This window comes from Zootoca vivipara, chromosome 11 (assembly GCF_963506605.1).
Source record: "Zootoca vivipara chromosome 11, rZooViv1.1, whole genome shotgun sequence".
Classification (NCBI taxonomy): domain Eukaryota; kingdom Metazoa; phylum Chordata; class Lepidosauria; order Squamata; family Lacertidae; genus Zootoca; species Zootoca vivipara.
This window is the reverse complement of record NC_083286.1, coordinates 15,028,573-15,042,130: the sequence shown is the minus strand read 5'-3', so window position 1 is coordinate 15,042,130 and position 13,558 is coordinate 15,028,573. Positions and strand designations below refer to the sequence as shown.

The 13,558-nt window shown below is 44.2% G+C and overlaps 1 protein-coding gene across 4 annotated transcripts; it reads left to right on the top strand.

Annotated features, from left to right (window-relative positions):
- Nucleotides 1-2,515: 2,515 nt before the first annotated feature.
- Nucleotides 2,516-10,091, top strand: CTXN3 (cortexin 3). 4 transcript variants are annotated; one of them, XM_035099992.2, is made up of 3 exons: nucleotides 2,523-2,640; nucleotides 3,000-3,405; nucleotides 8,624-10,090. In XM_035099992.2, the coding sequence occupies exon 3, from the start codon at nucleotides 8,662-8,664 to the stop codon at nucleotides 8,953-8,955; it is 294 nt and encodes a 97-aa protein (XP_034955883.1). In that variant the 5' UTR covers nucleotides 2,523-2,640; nucleotides 3,000-3,405; nucleotides 8,624-8,661; the 3' UTR covers nucleotides 8,956-10,090. The 4 variants fall into 4 exon arrangements, with proteins under 4 accessions (XP_034955884.1, XP_034955883.1, XP_034955882.1 ...); XM_035099993.2 differs by lacking the exon at nucleotides 3,000-3,405 and having other exon boundaries at nucleotides 2,516-2,640; XM_035099991.2 differs by lacking the exon at nucleotides 2,523-2,640 and having other exon boundaries at nucleotides 2,653-3,405.
- The last annotated feature ends 3,467 nt before the right edge of the window (nucleotides 10,092-13,558 follow it).

The following is a 13,558-nucleotide window of genomic DNA, read 5'->3' as shown; positions in this document are numbered from 1 at the left end:
AAAAACCTCCAATGAAGGATTGTCCAATGCTTTCTGAGACAGTCCATTCCACTGTTGATGTTAGGGACTGGGAAGAGGAGGGATGGTGGAGGCGGCCTCCCCAGCTTGACCCTTCCAGTGAGGAGGAAGAGGAAGACAGCTTAGATCAGGCATCTCCAAACTGCGGCCCTCCAGATGTTTTGGCCTACAACTCCCACGATCCCTAGCTAACAGGACCAGTGATCGGGGAAGATGGGAACTGTAGTCCAAAACATCTGGAGGGCAGAAGTTTGGGGATGCCTGGCTTAGATTTACAGCAGGGGTTTGAGGGAGGTCACAGCTCAGAGGCAGATGAGGGGGGAAGTTGGGAAATAATGGGAGAGGAGGAGGAAGCACCAGGAGGCGACAGCTGATGGACACCGTGTCTTTAGAAAGCATTCCAGACCCTCCATCTCCCAGAACCCGGCGAGTCTTGAAAGTAGGAGAGCAAAGAGCTAGAAGACAGAGGGCACATAGCAGCACCTGTAGAAGTGACAAATGGGGAAGTGGGAGAGATGGTGGGGGTGGAGATTCACTCAGGATAACACCATTATCCAGGCTGGGTTCTATAGCCTCTCTCTGTAAATACTGAATAAAAAGCGGATGAATAAGAAACATTTCCTTGCCTTCGTACACTCCTGGGCAACTGGCCAGCAGCAGCCTGACAGTTGAACAGCCTTACCGTCTGAAAGTTCTTCCTTATATTTAGTCGGAATCTCCTTTCTTGGAACTTGAAGCCACTGGTTTAAGTCCTATCTTCCAGAGCAGGAGAAAACAAGCTTGCTCCATCTTCCATGTAATCAACACTAAGATGTCTTCCTTGTGACAGCCCTTTAAGTCTTTGAGTTTCATTCTAATCCACTGAGCCTCTTGGGCTTGCTCATCAGAAGGTCGGTGGTTCGAATCCCCATGACGGGGTGAGCTCCCGTTGCTCTGTCCCAGCTCCTGTCAACCTAGCAGTTCAAAAGCATGTCAAAGTGCAAGTTGATAAATAGGTACTGCTGTGGCGTGAAGGTAAACAGCGTTTCCGTGCACTCTGGTTTCCATCACGGTGTTCCGTTGCGCCAGAAGTGGTTCAGTCATGCTGGCACATGACCCTGAAAGCTGTCTGTGGACAAACGCCGGCTCCCTCGGCCTGGAGATGAGCACCACACCCCACAGTCGCTGTTGACTGGACTTAACCTTCCAGGGGTCCGTTACCCTTTTTTACTATTTTATATTGAGCCGTAAGAGATTAATGGATGGGAAGGGTGCATGGAGGAAGAAGCTACCTGGTAGATCCTAATAAAAAAGCAATGTTCCGTTGATGCACCTGTTACCAAGGCAGTCTTCCTTGCAGTCATTGTGTTTGTGCCCCTTGAACTCCACTCTACAGGTGACTATAGAAAATGTGGGCTTTCCCAAAAATGGCAGAGGAAGCATGCCATGGCATGCACAGGCTTCCTTCCCTAATAGGAATAAGGCTTGCTCACATTACCATGGGAAGCAAGGACTCTAAATAGATGGAAATATCCTTCTCTGCTGCTTTTTTCTTTGGCATGCAGTGAGTGCAAGCAGGCACCTCTGTCTGAACCTGCATTTGTCCCAGTGGCAACGAAAGTGTCTTTCGAACCAGAACTAACCCACCTCTGAATTCATCAACATCCATTTGCATCTCTTAAGGTTGGGATCCACCACTTTGCGTTTGCAAATGGAAGCTTGTCTGTACCAGGTATTTTTGCACTAGGCACTTGTGATCAAGGAGAGTATGACCGTAGATTTTCCATTCACATTTGTACCTAGAATTCACCACTGATTTGTGGTGGGGTACTTAAAACACCCCATCTCTTTTCACCTTTTGTGCTGGAAACTTTCAGCCAGATCTTAAGTACTGTTCACTTTTTCAACCCACTTAACCCTCGCCTTAGTAAGCAGAACATTTAAGTTGTTTAACTTCTTTTTATCTCTATAGGATGCTCCAGGAAAGATGGTACTAACCTTTGCTGGTTCACCCTCATTTCTCCTCTACCCTGACCCCTTGTCTCCTTTTCCATGCTTGTTATTTCCCCTATATTTAAACAGCAACCTAAAGGGAATACAAAGTCTCGTGCTTTCTTTTAAGCCCGTTTCCTATTTTCTCCCATTTTAGGAGGGTTCAAGGGGAACCCAGTCCCAGGAAGGCTTCAGGGTAGCTGATCTAGTTTCGCACAAGTCTTCTGCAGAACTTAAGAGGTTCTATTGACAATCATGCTGCATGTATACATTCTGTTAAGGAATGTAAATAGAAGAATAAATGATCAGTGGGCATGGAATGTTGGGGAAAGAACACAGGAAAACAGGGAGGAGGGAGAATCGGATGAATTGTCTTGGAAAGGGGTGACTTTACTGGCATTTTGAATAAAAGCACTTTGCACACGGCACTCTTTTGTTGCAGTCCATCCTTGTACAGAACATGCAGCACACCCTGGTCTGAAACAGCACATGTGACCCTTTAAAAGTCTCCAGATCAAAGCTTTATGGATGTGGCTCCTCTTTGCTGATAGATGCCGAGTGGCCGCGTTGTCAATATGTTTGGTCCTCCCCTGTGGAGAAAAAGCAGATCAAACCCAGCCCAAGAAACCTCCTAGGAACAGAAAGTGCAAGGTACCAGATTTATGAGAAAGAATAAAATGTGCCTTGATGAGCAGCGTGACATCTTAGTCACCAGGTTTATTCATCTTCTATTAGCCTGCAGTATTAACTTATAAGTTTCCCGCACAAGTCTTAATGAAGGAGTGTGTCTCAAAGTCACTGACTGTAATGAATATTTCCACTGGCTAATGCAAGATTGCCAAGTGGCATCCGACAGGCAGATTACTGACAGCAATCAATAGAGCACAAAAGCGAGTAACATGGGACAATGGTTGTTTATTTTGCAAAGATATGGGGAACGCCCTGGGATTTTTAATTTATTATTATTATTATTTCTCTGTACTCCTTTTGAATGTTAATGTTTTCTGAAGATTGTTTCAGACAGGCTGTTAGGCTGCTGTTACTCACTGAAGCAGCAGCGAGCGAGGAGTTGCTGAGGCAGAATTAGCATCATGGGTCAAAGGAATGAGAGGATATGTCAGCTAATTCCTGCCTAACACAATCAGAATTTGTGTGTGTCTGCTTTGGAGACCAAGACATACTCGGCTTCCAAGCTTTTTGACAATCCAGTTCCACTGTTTGCCTAGTTTTCTTTATGCCTCGGAAGACCAGCAACAAAGAATGGGGACAAAACTACCTGTTACTGCTGCCGTAGAACGTGGGCTAAGTTTTCTCTCAACTGGATGAAGGTACTTCTGTGACAAAAGCTGGACTCCCCAATTGCCTCTTTCAGCTTATGTGTATAACTTGATGTGAAACGAAGGCTCCCTGGAAACGGTAAATATTGCAGAGAGGACTGCGTGTTCCTTTGAAAAAAAAATCAGCTGAGCAGATTTACTCAGAAACAAAGACATATTAGATCTAGAAGCGTTAAGAGGAAATTAGAAATCAAAGTATATTTGAGCTATTGTTTATAGATTCAGAAATGATGGTGAGTTTCGGGGGGACGTGTTTCTTTTATGAGCTTTGTTTTGTTGTAACCGACTAGTGCCTGGAAAATCAAGCTTTAAACCGAAAATGTCTCTATCTTTTTTTATTTAAAAAACAACAACAACCCTTTGGTATTCGTTGTGCTGCTAAGCCTATGGCTGCAATCCTAAGAATGCTTACTTGGGAGTAAGCACCATTGAACTTAGTGGAGCTTACTTCTGAATAAACAAGCATAGCATCAGGTCACACATACCATAAAAATAGCGTTGTGTGCTACATGGATAAAATCATACAGAATCACAGGTGGAAATAAAAAGCAGCAGTACCCTTAAAATATATATTGAGCATTGATAAGACATTGTACAGTATGTAATTTAGTTGACATACTTTCTTTCTAGGGTGTTATTTGAGTAACGGCTAACTCTGCAATTAAAGGTTTGTTCTCTACTAGCCATGCAAATGTTCAGTAATTTCTTCCTTCCAAACGATTTCAAAGTTTGAAGTGTTCACATTTATTTATTTCTCAAACTTGAGAAGTGTTCACATTTATTTATTTAAGAAATCATTATCTGCCTTTTGATTCTAAGGTCCCCAAGTTGGATTACCTGTACTTTATAAAATAAATTTACTGTTTATAAAATAAATTTACTGTGTACTTTATAAAATAAATTTACTGTTCAGGGACTGATTTGCTGGAGGATTGTGATGATGAATCTCATGATACCACAACAAAGTTAAATAAACAAGCCAGTGTTTTTTTCTATAAAAAAAAGTTTAGTGGTACTCTCATCTTCCTACTCATATTGAAATACTGCCCCTCAATGAGGCCAAACTTAGATTCACAAAATGTTTAGGGGTGTGCGTCCCTCTGCGTCTCCCCCCCCCCCCCCGGAAAAAAGCACAGAACAAAACTGCTTTTAACAAATTCTTCAGAGCCTAATGTCAGATACAGTACAGATTGGTTTAAAGTATCACTGCCTGGAATGTATGGAACGACACTATAATTGGAAATTGGATACAAGCCCTTTTTTGTATCTTTAAAGCACTGTAAGAAAAAAGTGTGTCTTTCCTGATTTGGGGTGTCTTGGGAGTTCCCTTTTGTCTTGACAGTCCCCTGCGCTCACAGGGCAGAATTGTGCTATTAAGCCAAGTGTTATTTGCTAGAAAGCACAGAGCCAAGTGTAAAACTGAAAAATTAAGCAGGGGGATTTGCGTTGTGGACCGAGCAGCACTTTCCCCTGTCCTGTGTGGTGAATGCGACCACTCTTAATCTAACACCTCAATCCTTATGGAACGCATCAACAACATGAAAGGCTATTATATTCTCTATGAGAATTAAAGAGCATGGGGATAGATGCAACAGTTCTAGTTTATGGTTTGATTTTAAAAAGAAAGATATCTGAATAATTAAAAAAAAACAACCACCCAATTTGCATCCCAATTATACACGGCAATTTTTTTATCTTCACAACAACACTGAGAAGTAGGTTAGGGTGAAAATTGAGGATTGGGTCAGCCAGCCAGTAAACGGGGAACCACAGGTAGCCTCTCTACATGAGCCAAATAGAATTTTGTCAAGACTGTTAGCTTGTACTGCTTGCCCACCAAATGGACTGAAATGTTTAAAAGCATGTTTTAAATTAGTTGACTTTTTGCAGCTGGCAGTTCAATTTTGCTGCAAGGAAATATACAATGTTTTGAGAACTGTGTTGTATTGTTGTATTTTTAATATATATATATTTATTTATTGTCCAGTAGCACCTTAGAGACCAACTAAGGTGCTACTGGACAATATTTTATTTTTTTAAATATATTTTGTCTGCATCAGACCAACACGGCTACCTACCTGAATCGATATTTTTATTGTGAGTTGGCCTGGGAAAGTTTTTTGAAGTGTGGGTTGCAAACAAAAATACAAACATATCATGTGTAGCAGAAGGGTTCAATTCAAATAGCTAGGAGCCACTTTTTTACATTTACATTAACTCGCATTCATAGAATCATAGAGTTGGAAGAGACCACAAGGGCCATCCAGTCCAACCCCCTGCCAAGCAGGAAACACTATCAAAGCATTCCTGACAGATGGCTGTCAAGCCATCCAGACCTCCAAAGAAGTAGACTCCACCACACTCCTTGGCAGCAAATTCCACTGTCGAACAGCTCTTACTGTCAGGAAGTTCTTCCTAATGTTTAGGTGGAATCTTCTTTCTTGTAGTTTGAATCCATTGCTCCGTGTCCGCTTCTCTGGAGCAGCAGAAAACAACCTTTCTCTCTCCTCTATATGGCATCCTTTTATATATTTGAACATGGCTATCATATCACCCCTTAACCTTCTCTTCTCCAGGCTAAACATACCCAGCTCCCTAAGCCGTTCCTCATAAGGCATCGTTTCCAGGCCTTTGACCATTTTGGTTGCCCTCCTCTGGACATGTTCCAGCTTGTCAGTATCCTTCTTGAACTGTGGTGACCAGAACTGGACACAGTGCTCCAGGTGAGGTCTGACCAGAGCAGAATACAGTGGTGGTACTATTACTTCCTTTGATCTAGATGCTATACTTCTATTGATGCAGCCCAGAATTGCATTGGCTTTTTTAGCTGCTGCATCACACTGTTGACTCATGTCAAGTTTTTGGTCTACCAAGACTCCTAGATCCTTTTCACATGTACTGCTCTCAAGCCAGGTGTCTCCCATCCTGTATTTGTGCCTTTCATTTTTTTGCCCAAGTGTAGTACTTTACATTCTTACTCCATGTGTTCTTTTTAGACGCTTCTCTTTTAATGCCTTTTTATACAGCACTATGTAGCTCTGTACTCCAACTGTTCATCAGAACCCTTTTGGTCTCTTACTTCCTTGTACCGGTAGGCTTCCTCTTCTTTGTATAGTGTACAGTCGTACCTCATGTTGCATCCGCTTCAGGTTGCGTGTTTTCATCTTGCGTCCCATGGCAACCCGGAAGTACCAGAATGGGTTACTTTCAGGTTTCACCGCTCGCGCATGCGCAGAAGTGCTAAATTGCGCTTCGCGCATGCGCAGAAGTGCCAAATGTGCCACGTGCCTGCGCAGATGCAGCGCTTTGAGTTGCAGACTTTTCACATTATGGACAGGCCTCCAGAACGGATCCAGACCATAACTCAAGGTACTACTGTACAGTGGTACCTCTACTTACGAATTTAATGCATTCCGAATGCACATTTGTAAGTCGAAAAAAATTGTAAGTCGAATCCCATAGGAATGCATTGGGAGAAAAAAATCGTAAGTAGAAGCAACCCTATCTAAAAATTCGTAAGTAGAAAAAATCCTATCTAAACCGCATCCAAGATGGCGGACGGAGCTCCATCTGTAAGTAGAAAGATTCGTAAGTAGAGTTATTCGCAAGTAGAGGTACCACTGTACTCTCTTTACTTTGATCGAATCCCATCTTCCAGCTACTCCCATTATTTTTCTATCCATTATTTCTCTACCCTACCCTATCTTATCCCACAGGTCTCTGCTTCCTAATATCTCAGCTATGACCCATAGTATTTTAGTTCCCAATCTTCCCAGCCTCTTAGTCCACCTGTAGAAGAGCATAAGACAAAGTCATGTTGGATCAAAAGCCCAGCTCTGCTTTCAGTAGTAACCAGGGAGATAAATGCCATTGCATCTTTCTCATTTTCCACATTCCACACTGCTCTGGCCAGTGGTGTTTATAGAAACACTCAGAACAGGAGTTGCGGCATTCTTCATTTTGCATTACTAACACTGTTAATTCCACCGAATCTTCAAAAAAGGCCAATCAAACAGCAAAATATACTGGGCTGCTCTCACGATTGGGGGGGGGGGCGGCAGATTTATTGCACCACCATAATACAAGCCCTTCCCTTGCCTCTTAGAAATATATTTTTGGACAAGGAACTACAGAGTGAGAAGAACTCCGAGCAAATAACTCAAATAAGGAATTGCTTTCAAACTCAAAGTTCAAACACAATCCCTTTTATGCATTCGGAAGTCGCCTCTAAACATTGTTCACGATTAGTCCTAAGCAATTTTGTATTTCTATCAGACTCTGTATCCAAACTTTCAATTTAGTTAACATCCAATTTGCCGTTTGCAAAACCTCATTTGTTACTTCAGTGGAATTAACTTTTGCTATCTTTCCTTATGCCAGGGCTGCCATATGTTCAGAATTTCCCAGACACAGCCAGGATTCGTCTGTCAAAAACGGCGTCTGGGCTGAATTTTCGAGTACAGTATAAAATGTCTGGGAAAACCTGGGCATATGGCAGCCCTTCCCAATGACCATGTCTGGATTTTCACTTTCTGAAATATGACAACCCTAGCTTATGCACCCTGTTATATTAAAAAGATGCAGCATTATTAAATTGCATTGTTATTGCTATGTTGGACAAAAATGGGCAGATTGGCCGCTGTTGTCTAGAACAAGGGGGGGGGGGTTATTTGGTTGTTTTTGTTTTAATTATGTATTTGGTGCTTTTAAATTGTGATTTTATGTTGTAAATGCCCTGAGACCTACAGGTATAGGACAGTATACAAATTTAATTTTAAAAAGTAATAAATAAATTCACTGGAATGCATACCTGCCAAGTTGCTGTCAGAGAAATAAGGGACCGGGCCGGAAATAGCAGACCGGAAGTAGCGTTGCTGCCATTTTGGAACTGGGCGGAGCATGCTCAGAAGTGACTTTTGATGCTGCTTTGCAGAGTTCCAAAATGGCCGCCGTGCCAGAAGTCGCACTGCAGCCATTTTGGAACTGGGCAGAGCAGCATCAAAAGTCGCTTCTGAGCATGCTCTGCCCAGTTCCAAAATGGCCGCCGCGCCAGAATAAACCGGGGAAAAACAAAAAAAATCCATTTTTCAGCTAGGAACAGCTGGAAAAACTGGGATTTCCCGGGGGAAACAGGAGACTTGGCAGCTATGCTAGTATCTGCTAGGACTTGGGATGAGAGCATTTCTGCCTGATCTAGGGTCACAGGGAAATGCTTCTCTCTCTGGTTCTTCAGAGCCTTGACATCCTACTCAAGACAGACTTAGTTATACTTTCGTTTCTCATCGCTTCCGTTTCAGGTAATGAAGGACCTGCAAATGATTCTTACCATGCCCTGATGATGAAAAGAAGAAGATTGTGGAATTCCTTTGTTCCTATTTCCTGGAGAATGGATGGCGAACCCTTCACCTCTGCTTTCTTCTCTTCTGGGAACATTCCCGCAGAAACCGGCATCACCCTGGAACAGAAAACAACCTTTGTCTTTGTCGTTTTATTATTCATTTTCCTTGGCATCCTCATTGTCCGATGTTTTCGGATTCTCCTTGACCCATATAGGAGCATGCCAACCTCTACCTGGGCAGATGGACTCAACGGACTAGAGAAAGGACAATTTGATTATGCTCTGGCTTAAAAACCAAGGATGCAAAAACTTTATCAATAAGTCTCTGTCATGTGGGACACATTTCTCGCACGGGCGAAAATATTAGGGCGTTGTTTTTAAACAGCTGTAAGGTAGGTGTGGGGAATCTTGGGCCCTCCAGATGTTGGTCAATGGTAACGCTTGCTGGAGCTGTAGTTCATCAACATCTGGAGGGTCAAAGTTTCCCCACAGCTGCCGATGGGAAACCAGCAATTTCCTCCAAGAAGAAAAGATGGAAGTTTTTCGTATGCAAAATTCAGCTTTGGGTATACACGCACACAATATCTTTTAGCTCAGACAACACTTTGATTTGCAGCTGCCTTATTTCTAAAAGGCGATGTCTCTTCCCTGTCTCTCCCCCTCACCTACCGTGTTTCTCATATTATAAGACACGTCTTATATTTATTTTTTCCTCAAAAAAACACACTATGGCTTATTTTCAAGGGATGTCTTATTTTTTCCCCTCCTCCTGCCGCGGCCGGCATTGCTGCTGCGCCTATCACTATGTCTATTTTCGGGGTGTGGCTTATATTCCTTGAATGCTTAAAAATCCTGCTATGGCTTATTTTATGGGTATGTCTTAAAATATGAGAAACAGGGTACCTCCAAACCTTTAATGAGCATATCCATATTTAAAAGCAAGCATGTGATTTTTGTGGTTTGTGTGTGGACATTAGGTAATGTTTGTCGAGCTCACAGGCAAAAAAAATGTATTTCCACTCCACTTGTCCCTCTTACCAGAAAGGTAAAAGTTTCTCAGCAACCTTAATTAAAGATTGATAGCTTCAATCTTTGGGCTGATTTCAATGGAAAATACGTCTCACTCACAGCACAACCTTGATTAGGAAACAATGACTAAAATCATAGATGTACAGTAAATCAGTAGTGCTTTTCCAAGTCTGAAGGTATATAACCTGATTCGTTTCAAATTTTGCTAGGTTCTTTTAGGTTTGTTTCATGTTGGATCAGCTGTAGCAATTTTAGTTAAACTGTGTGTGTGTGTGTGTGTGTGTGTGTGTGTGTGTGTGTGTAAACAGAACGAGCAGGAATGCAAAAGGGTTGGCTTACCCCATTTTGGACCACTTACTTCAAATTTCTTTTTTACTGCATATTCATGATGATTTGTGTTCATTTGTGCTCAGAAGGATGTGTCCGTTTGGTTCTTTCATTTTCCCATACTGGATCGCACCACATTAAGAGCTCCTCTGAATCAGAAGCTGGTTTCATGGATGCATCCAACATTAGCAAGGAATAGACAATTCACAGCAGGTGAGGCTTGTATGAAATGCGCTCAGTAAAGCACAACTACAGCTCACACATTCAGGCCTGTGCAATCGGTTTCCACTCACACTGTAGATCAGGGGCATAGCTTGGGTTGCCGTTGCAGGGCCCTGGTGGACTGGGCAGCAGTCAGTCCCTTTGCCAACCAGCATCTAATCAAGGGAGCCTTTCCTTACAAGCTAGCCCCAGCATGGGATCAGAGAAAAGACAGAGAAAGATGAAGCCAAGAGCACCGCTGTCACCTTGCCCTCCCGTCCTTGCAGCAAGGCGCTCTGGCCAATGCAGTGCTTTCCTGCCTTCCTCTTCCTCCCTCCTTGGTGGGCAGTGGTGGCTCCCTCCCTCTCAGCCGGCCCAGTGGTGGAGCACTCATGGGTGTCCCTTCGCTGGCCACAAGGAGATGGAGACACCACTACTGCCACCACAGCCTGGGTGTGGTTTGCCTCCTCACAGCTCCTGCCTCAATGAGGGAGCCTGTTGTGGGCATCCCTGGTTGCACCCCCTCAGAAATCTGTGCCCTGGGCCATGGCCACCCATGCTACGCCACTGCTGTAGGTTAACTGTGTGCTAAAGGGGGACACTTGCACAGCTCAGCTTAATGCAGATGAATTACCACAGCAGTCACGAATCAGAGTGAGCGTTCTTACCATTCAGTCTTCATTTCCTGGGCTTCCAGGGAGGTCGATGGGATACCGTGTACCTGGCCAGAAACCTAAGATGCAACTGCAACCTTACAGCACAATCTTAGACACGTTTACTTAGAAGCAAGTATCACTGAGCCCACCCAATGGGATTTGCTCTGGATTAAAAAGGAGGACTGTAGCCCTAACACAATGCTCTCATTTTGAATTAACAGTCGTAATAGTTGCTACCTTTCTCACTGGACTTACACCGAGCAGCACCAACAGATCTAAGTCCCCATTATTTAAAACTCAGCTCCTAAAATTTACGAGGGGAATAGGAGATTGAGGCACACACACAACTGGCTGCCAATGGATTTTATTCTTGCCCCGGTCGTAACTCTCCTTGCTCACGATGACCTTCCTGAACTGATGGTCCATCTTTCATTCTCCTCCACTTCCTCCAGTCTCTGGTCACCAGTGATTATATTCCACCCCCAGGTCCTGCAAGTCTGAATAATGCATGCCCCTCAGCTTCCTAGAATAGCAGGCAAATCACTATGGCAATACATCTTCCTCCCTTCCTCCCCCTTTGCCAGGATTCAGAAAGAAAATCTATGGATATTATAATTTCATTTATCATATAAATTCTAATAATGTAATATCCATGGTTTCTTCAGTGACAAAGGCTAAACGTTTAATGGATTTATTGGCATGCTTCATGTAAGTGGTGATTTAAATTCCAGAAAGCAACAAATTTAGATGCAAGACAGAATCATTTTTCCCGGATAGAAAACAACATGAATTTATTTATTTTTACACTGTAGCAGGGCTTCAGCAAATATCTGCACATCTGCCCAGCTTAGGAAGAAATCAGATCTATTGAATAAAAGCGTGTTGTACGTGATAAAGGCAGGTGTTTCATTGCTCACCTTTAGATTTGCAAGCATGCTAGCAGTTTGCTTGACAAATATGTCAAACCCCAGGCATTGAGACCATCCTCTTCCCTGCTCCCTCCCCACAAGGATTCCAGTACTGTGCCTGCATTCTGACATACCAAAATATTAGATACGTTTGTCACCCAACTTAGTGACAATGGTGGACTTCTACCTTATGCACACCCCATCATTCAAGGTCTATATTTCCATCCTTTAGAAGTGGAGGCCTCATTGAACTTGACAGTCTTCCTTGTCTTTGACAGGGCCACTTATCCTTCCTTTCATCCATAGCTTCTTGCTCATACCTATTGATCTTCCAAACTTCCTTTAGACTCTACATCCCTTCATTCATAGATGCACTTGTTTTCTCTAGGCTCAGACAGTGGCATAGTGTGGTTTGCTGGCGCCTGGGCCACGCATGTGCACACCAGGGGCAGGGGGTGAACAGAGTCTGCTGTGACAGCCCAGCCCTCACCACCAACCACCGCTGGAGCAATGCCCCCCCCCCAGGGCCGAACAGGGCCAGGCTGCACCACCTGCCTACCACCTGACCGTCTGGGGATGGGTGGCACACCAAGTGAGGAGCAAGCAAGCCCTGGCCAGGCAGCCATTCAGCGAGGGGGATGTGGATGTGGTGGTGAGGCTGGGCCGGGATCCAGGGCCTAGAAACCCCTGGCAGCAAGCAGGGGAGGATGGGGAGCTGGGGACAGGGGCTGCCAGGACATGCCTGGGTGGGATCACCACGGAAGCTAGTGCCTGCTGTCTTGCCAAATGCAAGGTGGTTCTTTCAAAATGAAATTCAGAAGTAATAGAAAACACGGGTGAGTGAGAAGATTAAATATTTTATTCGAAGCAGCAAGCAATATATACACACACCAAGCAAGCACTTCAATCTGCCAATTGGAAGCCCTCAGGAAGTGACGAAGTGACTCCCCCAGGTAGCCTCAGTTTGCACGGCCCCACGGCCGGCAGTCCATGCACGGGCATCTCCAAAAGACTCTGCCCAAAGCCATCCAATTTATAGATAGCTAGCCTGTGTGACTTGCCCGACTGACTATGTGCAGATCATTCATTAGCCACCCCCTCCCAGTGCCTCACTTTCTCAAAACAATGTCCAACATCAAAGAAGGTACCTAGCACTGTCACCTCCTTCCAGCTGATTGGGGCAGGGGTGGCCAACTCCCAAGGGACTACGATCTACTCACAGAATTAAAAACTGGCAGTGATCTACCCCCTTTTGGGGGGTTCGGGTTAAAGTTGTTGAGCTTTCTTTAGGGAGGAGAAAAGCCCCCTTTTTTATGGCTACAGGGCAAAGCCTAAGATCAAGGGAGAAAGGAGAACATCCACTCACCAGCAGATCGCTGTGGAAGCAAACAGCCTCACTGAGTGAACTCCTCTTCCGTTCTGCAGATCGTGCAACAATGGAGGGTGGAGCGAAGGGGCAGGGGCGGATTCTATTCACCAAGGAAAGGGACCCAGCAATCGACAGCGATCTACTGAAACCTCACAGTGATCTACCAGTAGATTGCAATCGACTATTAGACACCCCTGGATTAGGGCATTAAAGGCTGTTCTCATGCCATCAAAGAACTTAACAAGAGATAAGAAAGGCAAGGAACAGATCACTAACTCCTTGATATACAGTTTATCTTCTGGGTAGATTGTCCATACACTTGCATGGGGGAACCTGGTTCGTGCACCCTCAAAATTGTGTGCTCAGGGCCACAGCCCCCCTGGGCTTCCCACGCCATGCCCCTG

Excerpts from the sequence above, each read along its gene's own strand:
- CTXN3 (XM_060280035.1), top strand. The coding sequence starts at position 8,662 with ATGATGAAAAGAAGAAGATTGTGGAATTCCTTTGTTCCTATTTCCTGG.